This window comes from Chelonia mydas, chromosome 1 (genome assembly GCF_015237465.2).
Source record: "Chelonia mydas isolate rCheMyd1 chromosome 1, rCheMyd1.pri.v2, whole genome shotgun sequence".
Classification (NCBI taxonomy): domain Eukaryota; kingdom Metazoa; phylum Chordata; order Testudines; family Cheloniidae; genus Chelonia; species Chelonia mydas.
In genome coordinates, this window is record NC_057849.1 from 66,045,595 (window position 1) to 66,059,406 (window position 13,812).

At 36.4% G+C, this 13,812-nt stretch overlaps 1 protein-coding gene across 14 annotated transcripts in view; it reads left to right on the forward strand.

Annotated features, from left to right (window-relative positions):
* PCDH17 (protocadherin 17) overlaps window positions 1–13,812 on the forward strand; it is a 101,119-nt gene that overhangs the window by 22,673 nt on the left and 64,634 nt on the right. For 9 of the 14 annotated variants that reach the window (XM_043533649.1, XM_043533654.1, XM_043533669.1 and 6 more), the window contains 2 exons: window positions 8,133–8,191; window positions 8,323–8,495. In XM_043533649.1, coding sequence (XP_043389584.1) covers window positions 8,133–8,191; window positions 8,323–8,495 — 232 coding nt within the window. Of the gene's footprint in view, window positions 1–8,132; window positions 8,192–8,322; window positions 8,496–13,409; window positions 13,565–13,812 lie in introns of all 14 variants that reach the window. The other 5 variants (XM_043533644.1, XM_043533661.1, XM_043533684.1 and 2 more) reach the window with 2 other exon arrangements.

Consider the following 13,812-nt stretch of genomic DNA (forward strand, 5'->3'; position numbering starts at 1 on the left):
TTAGTAGGAGAGGAGTCATGGACTGAGTGAGGTTGTCACCCTTTCCCCAGTTCTTCTCTTTTTCGTGGAGAGAGATTTGGCTGCTAGATGTCTCTTGTATCTCCTCTTGCAGTGATGGGGAGAAAAAGGGATGTGTTAGTCTGAAAGAGCTTTCCCTCTGAGGGGGGAAGAATTGATCATGGAGAGGTTGCATTCTCTCTTGTGTCTTTTATTTCAGATGCTAATCTGGCCAGGATCCGTCCATCCCCTTTCCCATCTATCTTTCACTTTTCCTTTTTACAAGGGCTAGGGGGAAATCTGGCAAGTATTCTTACATCTTTTTTGTCTGGTGAATTGCCAAGTACACCATTGGAAGAACTTGGCAAATAAATAATAATACATGGATTGGGGACTGATTTGGCTAGGATAATCTGTGATGCTCCAGTTTATTATATCAGATGTAGAGAGCGGTGGATATCGCTTATTCTTTTGTTCTCTGCTTTCCGTGTATATGGGTTTGAATGTGCAATCCATGGCCTCCCCAAAAGAATCCTTCTTCCTTTGGGCAAAAGAAAAGCAAAAGAAATGCATGATACCAGGAACCTGCAGTCAGTATCCCTACAGCAGAGGCTGGTGGTACATCTTCACATGTGCCCTTGTTTATCATGTGTTTTCTTAATAAAAATATGCTTTTGGACAATGTCATATGTTATTGGAAAAATCATATAAGCACACTGCACGTTTTCTAATATGGAAACCCACATTTTAGAAGTGTGAAGCTTCCCAGCCATGTATATATGTAATATAAAATATACCACAGCGGTGCAATTCCAGAAGGAAATGAGAGCACAGCACATAAGAGGACAATTGTTCCTAGATTTGTCTAGAATGGTGTCACTTTTTAATTCTATCCTCCAAATAGGTAAAATTCTTCATTACTGATTTATGTACAACTCTTTGTTCGCTGTTGGGCCAATACCTTTTGTTAATGGTAAAGGTCTGAGGTTTAAGGTTTTTATACCGAAATAAAAAACTAAATGTTCAGGCCAAGTAAACACACTCAGCAGCAGATTTACCAAGAAATCTTTTCTTTCTCTTTGTGGAAAATTGTACCATGTAGAACATAAACAGTTTCTAACAAAATCAAGACAATTGTCTGTTCTTTCAAAACTAGATTTGGCAGAAAACAGTTCTTTTGTCTTGCGAAGTGATTGCCAGTATGTAAGAGCTCTGTTTCACTGGGTGGAAATACTTGGAATTAAGGTTTTCAGAAAAAGAATTGAAAGATGTTTGAATTAGATATTAAGTGGCAGTCTGATAAAGGGGAGAGATGTTCCATTTCATTTTCTGCTAATGTTTAATTAAAAAGATGTTAGAGTTAGCAAAGACATTTTGTTTTATTGTGGTTTCAGGTATGAACACCTACATAAAATAGACTTGCATTGAATCACACATTTTGCAGATGTCATGCTTCTTCTTGTAATTCTGAGAACATAATCTGAGAAAGATTATGAATATTCTAGTTGCCTCAGATTCATAAATCTGATTAATGTTTGTCTTCTTTTTTAGATATTAGAATAAATCTTCTTCTAAATATGACAGTTATTTCTGGGCACAATTTGTCAAGAATACTTGAATACCATGTTTTTCTAAAATTTTCTGGAATTGTGTTGTTTTCAGACGTTTATTTTTGCAAGGGAGGGAGCTGTTAAGGTGCAAGCTTGAATTTTCTGTCTTATTTTCTAATCATTTTGTGCAAGCTAATGAGAAATGTACCAATTGTGGATTACAGACTGGAGAATTGCAGTGTAATAGTGGGCCTGATTTTGTAAAACAGCTTTTAAATTTGCATCTATGATTTTGGAAGCTCTACACATGCACAAACACCCAAATCTGCACCAGTAAAAACCTTTGGATGCAGAGATGTGGGATTTTGTGCACACAAATATTAAGAGGCAAGGTTCAGGCCCCTTTGAAAATTAAATATTTATGTAAGGGACATACTGATGTTTCCAACGTGGACCCAGATCATACTCTTCTGTCATAATACCCAAGGGAAATGACTCTGGAGGGGAAAATTTCCACAGGTATCATGAAGTTGCCCTATGTTGTCCCGCTGCGGAATAGTGGGATGCGTGCAAACTTAGTGGATCCCAGAGGGTGTACCTTTCTCCTGCGAATCTTCCTAAAAGAACAAAACCTCTAGAACCATCGTGGAAATCTTCTTCATCTACAAAACATTAAAAACATTTCATTTCAAATAATGTAGATTTCAGTACCCACATTCTTCCCTTGCAAGGATTACCAAAAATTAAAAATGGGAGAGACCTTTTAGCTCAGCAAGACTATCCTCCCTTGCCACTAGAGGAATGTTCACTGTAATACAACATCATCTAGGGCTGTATCCAGTCTTGTTTAAAATGTTTCAAATGGTGGGGCTTCCATATCTTTCTGTAGGAGACTATCCCTCTCTAGTGGATCTCATTAGGAAGTTGTTCCTAATATTCAGCCTCTTATTATCTCAATTTCCTCCTTTCCTTTCTCTTAAATTAATCTTTTTGCAAGTAGTAGCCATTGTAAAATTAAATAGTAGAACCTAACCAGTGGACATGCAAATTTCCGGGTCACATGGTTATGAATTTGGAAATTGAGAATTCTGAGTTCCCCATATGTAAGTAATAAGCAAATGCAGTGTTGGTGTACTGAAATGTATTTCTTCTGAGTACACAGATCCAAGCTGGTATCACAGAATGCGGATAGGTAGGTGTGTACCACAGCATGCAATTTAAAATTCCATGCGGCCAGCATTTCTTATGACTAAGAGCAGAATTTGTATGTGTGTTCTTCTTCAGTACTTTATCATCACCGTGCTTAATCCCTGTCTAATGCACTGTTAGTTAATTGTACTCAGTGAACATCTTGAATTCCAAATAAAATCTCCAAAATCTGATGCTAAAAAGCTGATGTGGGGGTTTGGTGCGAAGGTGAGTAATGCTATCTGCCTGTTCAATTGGGGGAGCGGACCAGTGTGCATTAGTGTAGCCCCTTGGATGGGCTGCTCCAGGCTTCAGATTAGTAGCTGTTGCCCAGCACCCCTTATATGGGGATTCCTGATCACAGAATACATGTAAAATGCAGTCACCTCTCTGCCCAAATATATTTGAATCTGGTGTAGAAAACACCTCCCTAGCAGCCAGCATGGCTGCCCCAACTAGGCCCTACTATGCAATGGTTCTGTGGACAGTTCTAATAATTATAAATGGCAGTTCAGTTCTGATTCTTGAACATCCATTCAACATCTAGTTCAGACAAAAACTGACCAATAAATTATTTCCTAAGAATTAAAATGATCAAGGCAACTGCTTAGATTGCAACATCTAAAATCATAAATAGTGTTTAATAGGGGTGTAGTTTGCCTGCCCTTTTATCTTCCTTCTCCTCCAAACACAAAAGATTGAATTCTCTGCTGTTGTAATGCCACTGATTCTTAAAGTTTGACTGTGTTACTCTGGTTGTGTGATGCCAGTGGCACTTGAGGTCTTATCCTATACTGTATAAATGAGTGTGTTCCATGTAAACGAGTTCAAAAGTTAGCAAGGAATATGGGCATACAGTATGCCACTAATAAGATCTGCAGCTAATAACATAGAAAGGTTTTGGATAGTCAGAGTGCAACAAAATGCTTTTTGCTGGTGGTAGGTTTTTCAAAAGCCATACATTGCTTAGAACTGCAGCGGTGTGGCATAAAGTGGTATGACTAATAAGTCTTCTGAAAATATTTAAGATGAAGTTTGGTGAAAATGTTTCATATCTGCTTTCATCAGTGTTACATTTTTTAATTTTTTTAATGTCTGCTCATTTAGGCTGGGATTGTCAATGCAACCGATGTGAGTTAGGCACCCAAATCATTTAAATCAATCTGAGTTGGGAACCTGACTCCCTTAAGTGCCTTTGAAAATCTCAGCCTCAAAGCTTAATGTTTAGTATTTATTATCAATGGTTACAGTGTATGTAAGGATAGTGTATGTAAGGATTTTGCCCTCTAGCTAAGCGTGCCCTGCTGTAGCTCATCATTGGTAGGGAGTTTCCAAGAAGTGGTAAAAGTCTATGTTTCTGGAGTTGAAGGAGTAGGATTTTACACTTAGTTCTGCAACTATACATAGATTATCTAGTAATTGTGTGTGTTCTTTTGTAACAATGGACTTATTGTAGGATGGCACCCAACTGTTTGTTTTTATGCTAAGTATAATATGAAGAAAATTAGTTGAATTATTATTGAGTTACAGGTCATTAACCTTTACTTTGATGGTAGCAGCTCCATAGTTAAGATTGCAGTTAGGGTTCCATTATGAACCCTGTTTTTCTTATCCCTTGTAACGTGGCATAGAAAAAGTATTTTCAGCTAAAATTCACTTTAACATTTAAATTCAAATGTATGTATTCCAAAGAATGTCAATTTATACAAAAAATTAAAATAATGGAAATGGGAAGTAAATAATCAAATACTCACTCCATACAGCTTCTTGAATAGATGTTCATTTATAAAACATCACATCTAATATTCAAAAAACAACTTTAACTCTGCTGCCAAATACCAAACTGTCATGCATCTAGCAGGGTTATGCTTTATACCATAACACCTACAACATTAGACGTTTTATAACTGTTAGTTATAGATTCTTTCGCCACTCTTCCCTCCCAGCTCCTCTGTGCTTCTCTGGCAGCAGAAAGCAGACAGCTAGCTCACTCAGTCAACTGGGTTTCCCCTTGAGTAGGCAAATCACTAGGTCATACAAACTGGTATATTCTACTGTATGCACCATGTTCCTATCCCCTTGGGATTGGAGACTGAAGGGTGTGTGGCCAGAACGCACATTGCTCCAAGAATACTGGCAATACTGCTATGTGGCAAGTACAAAACAGTGTAACATGGCTTGTTTTATCTTGCACCAGTGGTCAAATACCTTCAGATGATCCCAGGATTGGAAGGGAGAGATGGAGAAAAGCCATCTACACCCTTTCCCCAGGTATACCATTGGCACTGGCCCATGGATTACAAATGAAAGTGTAATATATTCTAGACCTACTCTATCTCTCTTCCTTTATATAAGTAAGTATTGTGCAAGCCTTGGTGAAGGAAAGGAAATTAATTGTGGGGTTTTTTAAAAATATCATAACCCTGAGTGCCTCGGAAGAAGGAGGGTGAGAAGTTTGCAGAAATCACCTGTTGTGATTTGGTTATTATTCCTTGGGAGGATATGTATGCTCTATGATACAGATGGTGTGATGATTGGTGCCGTTCCAAGAATCTAGATAGAAAGTTTGAACAGAGTATTATGAGGCATGGACAATAGATGTAAGGTGGATTGAGCTAAATTTAATATGTGGACTGTATCTGTAAGATAGCATCTTTGACTTTAGGAAGATAAAAAGGGAAATTATATTGAGCTATAAATATACTGGATGAGGTAACTGGCTTTTTGCCTCATAGTGGAATGATAGATGGGAACAGTGTTGATTCTGGGTGGTCTCTTGAACATAATAGATAGTTGGGATTAGGAAGAGGCAAATGTCTGATTAGTATAGATAAGAACAAGAGGTTGGCGTCTCTGGCTAATAATAGTTGAGACGAATGGGATCTAGAAAATAGTCTGTGGTTGGTTCTATTGGCTATAAACAGTATGCTGGGTGGGATGAGCTTGATTTGTGAGCAGTGGTAGGCTGTTTTCAGAATGTATATAGTGTAGGGTGCATGAGTATAAGAGCATTTCTGGTCTATAGGCTGAGATTGAACAGGGATATGGGAGCAGAGGTTGTTTTGGGGATATATTATGTGGTATTTAACATGTGAATATTTAAGAGAGCACATAAGTATTTAAATATTCTAACAGTTTATCTTCCTTCTCCCATTTCATAATTGTTATTTTAATTCCTTTAAATGCCTATTTTAAAAACTGTAATATTTATTGATATATGTACATTACAGCCTGCATGTTAACTAGCAAGCTTAATATAAATAAAAAGCTAACAGAGGCTTTTTTTGATAGTAGATATTAAGGATCATGTTTTCAAAAGGGCCAAGCACCAAACGGCTTCTGTTTAGGCATCTAAATGAAGTGGCTGAGTTTTCAAAAGTGCTTAGCTCCCTACAGCTCCTACTGTGAGCACTTTTCAAAATCTAACCTCAATAGTGAGAGCTGAGCACTTCTGAAAATCTGCTCCTAAGAGGCTTGCCTAAGGTCACACAAAAAGCCAATGAAAGAGCTGGGATTAGAACCCATAACTCCAAAGTTCCACTTCTCTAGACTACGTTTTCTTAGATTATACCTAAGAATATGATATTTCCCACAAAAGAAATCCATTTTACCTTCTAACATCTGAATAAAATCAGTTGCTATATGCATATATAAACCCCTATATTTGAAAAGCACTGTGAAGATTTGAGGCTACAACCATGAATTGGAGCCATGAATCTAAAACATTTTATTTTGAAAAAAGAGGAGTAAAAGTCTGATTCTATTGTCAGACATATGATTTGCATTGCTACACATCTTAAAAGTAAACTCTCACATGTGCAAAATCAGATTATTTTAAAATCAACATACACAGTATGGTGCATTCCAAATCTGAAATTTGAAACTGCTTCAAATGTTAATACAAAATGCCTGGTAATACTGTACCAGCTGTCTGTGCCAAAGAGTTAATAAGCAGTAAGGGGGAAAAAACCCAGAGTATAAATACTCTTCGTTAACTAGTGGGTGAGAGCATGTAGTTTTTCCCCCAAATAATCTGTAGTTTAAAAAAACACACCACAAGTTATATAGCTAAGTTTATTTTGCATATACTGGGAGACTGATAGATGTTTGATAGTTGGTTGCAGCAACCAACATAGAATAGTAGATTTCAGATGTAGGGTCACATTCTCCCAAACTTCCCATACAACCTACAAACAGCAGCAAATCATTCTTATTACAGTGGATATTCATCAGTTGCACATAACAACAAACAAACCTAAGAAATTAAGTTGGGAGCGAATAGGGAAAACAAATATTTAAGCGACTAGTCATTTATGTAAACACTTGTCCTGCAACATTAAACCTTACCTTGGGCCTTCTGCTTCGTTAATTGAGTGCTCCCTGTGTTACTGATACTTATGCGCTAGATGCTGTTCCTGAACTCATTGCTGCGGAGCATAATGGCGTGATATGAAGTGTTTCAGAAAACAGTAGAAGCTTTGTCGCTAAGTCAGCTGCAAGAAGAAGTGATGTGTATGAATGTATAGTATATGGTGTTTTATGAAAGATACAGTCTCTTTCTCTCTCTTTCTCCCAAAGAACTCTAGTTGATGATACAAGGGGAATTCAGTTCCCTTTGGCAGAACTCCATGTCAGTCTGGATGCTCTAAATACTCCTGTTCTACAGTTACTTAGCTCATACTGCTAAAAATACACTAGTCACAGACTTTATAAAATATCTTCTTTTAAAAGAATGTTTGGCAACAACAATCATTTAATGTTGTTGTGTGCATGCAACCCCTATTTTTCAGAAACAGCTATTAATACTGATGAGAATTAATTAGAGAGACAAAATCAAACATATGCATAGTACTTGCATTTGGTTCCAGTAATATTTAAAAGAAAAGACCCATAAACCACTAACAGAAAGATTCTTAAACTATATTTTTTGCAATTCAGAAGTAATGTACTAGTTTAAATGAAATTGTATTCAGCAATAAGAGCATCAGAATCCCAGAAGATGATGTAACTATGTTAAAAATGAGCATTATTGAATAATTCACTTTTATAATATGCAAAAATTGGGTAATTTTTTCTTTCCTCTTTAATAACCATCAGTCTTAATATCTAACTAATGAAAAAACATAAACAGTGTCATCTGTCAGGTTACTGACAGAGAATACCACTTATTATAGCCTCATTGTTTACTTTAGCAGGTAATTTGTGGACCGGAATCATTTAATTGTTCTGAGTACATAATTACATGCCAGCATTTTCCAATTTAATTAAAATGTACAAATCTGAAGATTAAGGGATTTTTTTGAATTATTAATTATTTCTCCTCTAGGAAATCTTGTTGCTCTGCAGGAGATTTGTCCAGTGTACAACTATACGTATTTTTTTCCTTCTCTTTCACAGACAGACAATTTTCCCGCAGAGCCCAATTACATGGGCAGCAGGCAGCAGTTTGTTCAAAGGTAAGGCCTATTAAATAACTTTCTTGGCTTCCCCATTTGCATTCTTGTCAAAATTGCTTTGCCAGAGAGTACAATTCAAATTGGAACAAGTAAATACAACTCTCTCTTTTTTTTTTAAATATGTATTTCAGTAGCTCCACGTTCAAGGACCCAGAAAGAGCCAGCTTGAGGGACAGCGGGCATGGGGACAGTGATCAGGCTGACAGTGACCAAGACACTAACAAAGGCTCCTGCTGTGACATGTCTGTTAGGGAGGCACTGAAGATGAAAACTACTTCAACTAAAAGCCAGCCACTTGAGCAAGGTGAGTGAAGCTTCCAATACCTACAAAGTGTAAAGCTTAAGCAATCATTATAAACCTATTAGTGCTACAGTTGGAGTTTATCATGGTGGAATAGCCCATTGATACTACTATCAGATAAAACAGTAAATCTTGGCCCAGAGCAAAGAATGTTCAATATCTTTAAGTATAAACATGAAACTACAATAGCCTTTCTTTTTTTATTCCAAAGAAAATTTTAAAAATCATTAAAAATTAGTATTTTTCCAAAACTATTAGAGTATATTTTGTTTTCATGGACATTTCCATAAATGTATAGCGTACAGTCTTTCTGCCTAGGCATGCCTTGAAAATTGAAATTAGATATGATTACAACAACAGACAAAATAACATCCAGTCATTTCCATTCTTTACATAGTTTGGAGCGAGGTTTAAGAAAAGATCTTGGATATCAGGGGAAAAAAAAAACTGGATCAGAAGAAATTTTCAGTTCAAGGCTATATTTTCCTATTTGTAACGTTGACTTCACTATTCATCGCAATATAAGAAGCAAAGTGTCAAATAATGGCATCATACGATTTTCAGTATAATCATTTCATTCACACCCTAAGAAGGACGCAGATAAGTGTCTGTTAAGCTGCTACAATGATTTATACTAGGACAGCGGCAATGCTCTATAAGCATACATTCTGATAAATAAGCATGTTTATTGCCTCAAAGTCTGTGTCCAATTCTTTTTTTTTTATGCCTTTTCACTAATTATGATATCTTCTATTTCAAAATAAATATGACATTTCCTAACAATGTCAGCCAAACTGAATGCTCCAGCATCATGTATGTTTGTGTTTTTTGTTTGTAGTCTCAAAAGCAATGAGGAAATGAACAACTGAATTCTTTTGAATTTACTGTCACATATCTGTTAGTCATTTTAGTCTGTTGTGTGGAAAGTGATTCACAATGTTAAGGATATTTAAAAATTGATTAACTAAATCATTCTTAATGAGAAGCTATATTTATAATTAAGCAGAAATACATTATAAGCTTTTTATTAATTGATGATTAATTGGAACTAGATTTTTGCCTCTAGTACAGTCTGATCTGTAGCACATTCATCAGCAAATACACGCTCTACTTCATTTTTCTGATCATGTTGAGATTGCAATATAATTTTTGTTGTGTACAATATTTATAATGCTGCAGTATAATTTATTCTGTGTGTATTGGAGGGTTGACCTCATACAAGGCCTTGTTTTCCAAGTAATAAATGCCAGAAAGATTATTTTTTTTCCTGACCTTTTACCACAGTGACTCTGCTTATAATTGGACATTGATCTGTATAAAGATGCAGTGCTGGACTTTTTTTTTTTTTTTTTTTTAAAGAAACTGTTTGAACATGGATCTAAGTTTCTCAGTTTTTGTATAGAAAACAGAGGACAGGGTCTCCAGGCTTCAACATAACAGGTAACCTGAAAATACAATGGAATTCCAAAAGACTAAAAAAAAGTGGAATTAGGAAAGTTATGTTCTAATAATCTAAACAAAACAGGTGCATTTTTAGGAAAGGGTTAAAAGACAGAGTTTGTATTATTGCATTTTGTGCAGCAACATGTTATACACATCAAGCCAGGTACAGGTCAGAATACAAGAAGACTAGTAAGCAAATTTAGTCAACCATTCATATTGCTTATTTTTGTAATCATGCAAAGAGCTATTCGGAAGTTTGCATTTGTCATCATATCTGGATGAGGAGTCCTATTAATCAAAAAACTACTCATGCAATTGGCTCATATTAATTCCTCAGTTTTGTTTTATACAGAAATTGAACTATGAATATTAAGTGCAATCTCTTGCTGAATGTCAGCAGGAGGCATTTAGGTAAATCTGTTTTGGGGGGTTTTGCACAACAAATTAAATGTAAACATAGAGACGGCAAAGGGAGCTATTTTTCAAATGTAATTAAAAAGGGTAATGATATTTGTTGTTTCCTGTGAGTTCTTCAGGAACAAAATGGATGGTGGAGTTATGTAGACTAGGGTTCCAAACCTTCACTGAACTTCATATGGACACAGAGGTTCAATCCATGCAGAGATCATTGCAGGAATGAAGCCCAAAAGCCCAATTCTGTTCCTACTGAATCAATGATTGTTTTTCTGTTGATTTTAATGCGAGCAGTATTGGGCTCAATAATTCTACCTGCACCGGTATATTCTTTCTCTTCAGAAAATGTGGTTTTGTTTTTTGAATGAAAAGGCCAGTTTGTGGGAGGAGACGTATGACAAGTAAGATAGTGAAAGAAAATGATCTTGTTTTCCATAAAGAAAAATTGTCTTCCAGGGTAAAAGAGATGGAAGAGTGGCCAAAAACCAGTGGTCTAGACCAGAGCTCAAAGTGGTAGTAGAAGTGCTGGCTCTGTCATCATTCTCGGTTGCACTCAAGGATGGAAAACCATCAATTTGTAACAAAAATTTAAGCCAGGTGGTGTTTGTTTAAGTATATTTAAAATGCTGTTGCTTTTGTTGATCTGAGGTCAATTAGAATTATTAGGTGTTCAGCACTTTTTAATATCAGACCATGCTTAAATGGACTCAGGAACCTAATGTTAGGGTTTTGAAACTCTTGGCCTGAGTTTGTGTCTGCAAACTTTTGTATATAATTTCCAAGCATTCCTATCAGAAGTGTAGCTCCAGACCTAGCCATGGTAGCAGCAGCAGGAACACTCGTGTGAACTGGTTACTGATATGTTAACAACTGTGTCATCTAATCTGGCTCAGAGCAGGTCTAGACGACATGGTGGTTAAATGTCAGTGGTTGATCTACACTGTACAGCCACACAGTGCTAGCAAAATGGGAAATTTTATGAAAAAAAATGTCTAGGATAGAAATAGCTTCTGGCTGGATATGGGGATCTGCGCAACCCAGCTCACATTTCGGCTTCCACCAAAGGAAAGAGACAGTGGAGAGCAAAGCCCAAATACATCTGCTGTTGAGAAAGTTTGATTTTGAAGGGAAAGTCTACAGGTGGCACTTTTCGTTTTGCGCTGGTCTCAGTACTATTAAATATGGGAGAAACTGCAAATGAGAGAATTTTTATCAAAACTAGACATTGGCCCCTAATGGGAAAAAAAAAAACCCACACGCTTTAAAAAAAGTCACTGGAACAATAAGTCTTGTGTACTAAACAAGCATGTCTCCATTCAGTTATTTCAGTGAAGCCATCCTGCTGTATACTTCAGTCCTCTCTTTCTATAAAAATGTCTAGCTGTCTTTTAATCTTATTTATACTATCTGATTCACTATTCTTACTAAGCAACTTATTCAATATGCTTATGGTTTTGCCAGAATTTTTTGTTTATGCCTCATTTTTAGGCTGTGTCCCTGAGTTATTTTAACCCTTTCACCAGACAGAACAGTTTGAACTCATTCCCTTTGTTAAACACTTTTAACAGCTTTAAATAGTTCCTATTAAGTTACCTTGAAACTCTTCACTGCTCCAACTGAAATAGCTCATAGTATTTTTTTTCCAATAGTATTTTTTAAATACTGGAATCATTCTTTTTGATGCCTATGGTTTAAACATAAGGGCAATAATATCTTTTCCTGGAAAAGGTGACCAGAACTGAAAATCATATTCTAAATGGTATCTAGAAAATGGCTAGTACAATAGCAAAATAATTTGTATTCCATCCTTCTGTTAGTGCATCCTAGAAATCTATTTTCCATTTCTTGCAGCTATCCACAAAGCTGGATATTTTTCTAATAACTCTTAAATCCTTTTCCTGGTTAGAATGCTGCAGGATTTCTATTTCATTTCTATGTTGGTTTATTTTCATTTCTATTTTGGTAGCGGTTTTCCTACTTTTTCCTACATAAAATTATTTTATTATTTTATTGTCAGAATTACTTTTGAGATCAAGTCTCTCTGAATCTAATAGCCTTGTTCAGTATTTGTTGTAACACAAGGTGTGGTATCATAATTTCAAATATATGATATCAAAGTTTGCTTTTCATCCACACCTCACAGGAGGAGTTTGCATAAATGCTGTTGCACAGTTAACAATAACTTTATTCTTGAGAGAGAAGAAAGGACAGAGGAGCCTCCTGAGAGGAAGATTAGAAGGAAATTCTTCAAGATTCACGTCAGAGACTCCCTTAAACCCTATAATCTGTTTACCAGGTTTCTCCGCTAGAGGGTACAGTTTTGCCCTAATTTACACAACACGGCTAACCAGTATAAAAGGGGCAAAATGAACCCGCAAGAAAAATAAGAGATACTAAAGCATCAGCCCCAAAATATAATACTTCTTTCTTCTTACAACAGAAATACATATGCATCTTAACTGAAGTAGCACTACCTGCAACAATCTTATAACAAAAGCATTATCAGTGTTTTAACATCTCAAAGAATATTCTGAACTCTTGAGTTTGTCCACAGAACAAAGTCCCTTAAAGTCTGTTGTAGCTTGTTTGTTGATTTTTTCCACTCTTTGAGCAAGAGTGTGATAATTTGTTCTTAAAATCCAGTACTCTGCATTGATTCCCCAATAGTAAGCATGAGATTATCAGAATTTTTGACCAAGAATTTTTCTGATCTCTCCATTGACAGCCTTGTCACAATTCCTGAGGTCCCCAGGATAATTAAAAGCCATTGGGATCTATTTAATTGGCTGAAATTCAGCCCTTGATGGTCAGTGAGGAAAGATCAGGCACAATTCTGTTCTGCTCTCTGACACCATCACCAATGCTTTTCGTGCCATTTGGAATGATGGGTTGTTAAACAAGTGCACTAGTTTAATGAGATATCCAAACAAGAAGATTGTGGAGAAATTCCTTCTCACAGTTTGGTGATTGCCTCTGCTGAGAAACTGATTCAGGTTGGGAGTCCCCCCAAAACTGACACAACCTGTGAAATATTTTGTTCAACATTGCTTCCTCCCATAGGTTTCCCCCCCCGGACAGAACATCTTCTATCACATTCTCTCTGTGCCCAGAATGTGAATAGCTGTCAGACTGCACTACTTGTTCTGACGCCACCTAAGAATCTTTATGTCCAAGAGTATCATCCACTCCAACTTGGTTACCCCTAACATGGTCAGGTAAGAGACTACCTTGCTGTTGTATGTCAGGACTTGCACGCAATACCCATTCTTCACTTTCATCTGATTCAGTGTGATCCAGACCCAGAGCAATGCCAGCTTGTTTATACATAGAGTCTCTTACCTTTTGATGTCTCAGGGACTTTTCTCATTCTGATTTAGAAGTATCAGTTTCTAGAATTATAGAGTATAGAAACTATTTGATAGTGCCCAAAATAAATGAGGTTTTATCCCTATCAGATTTGTTC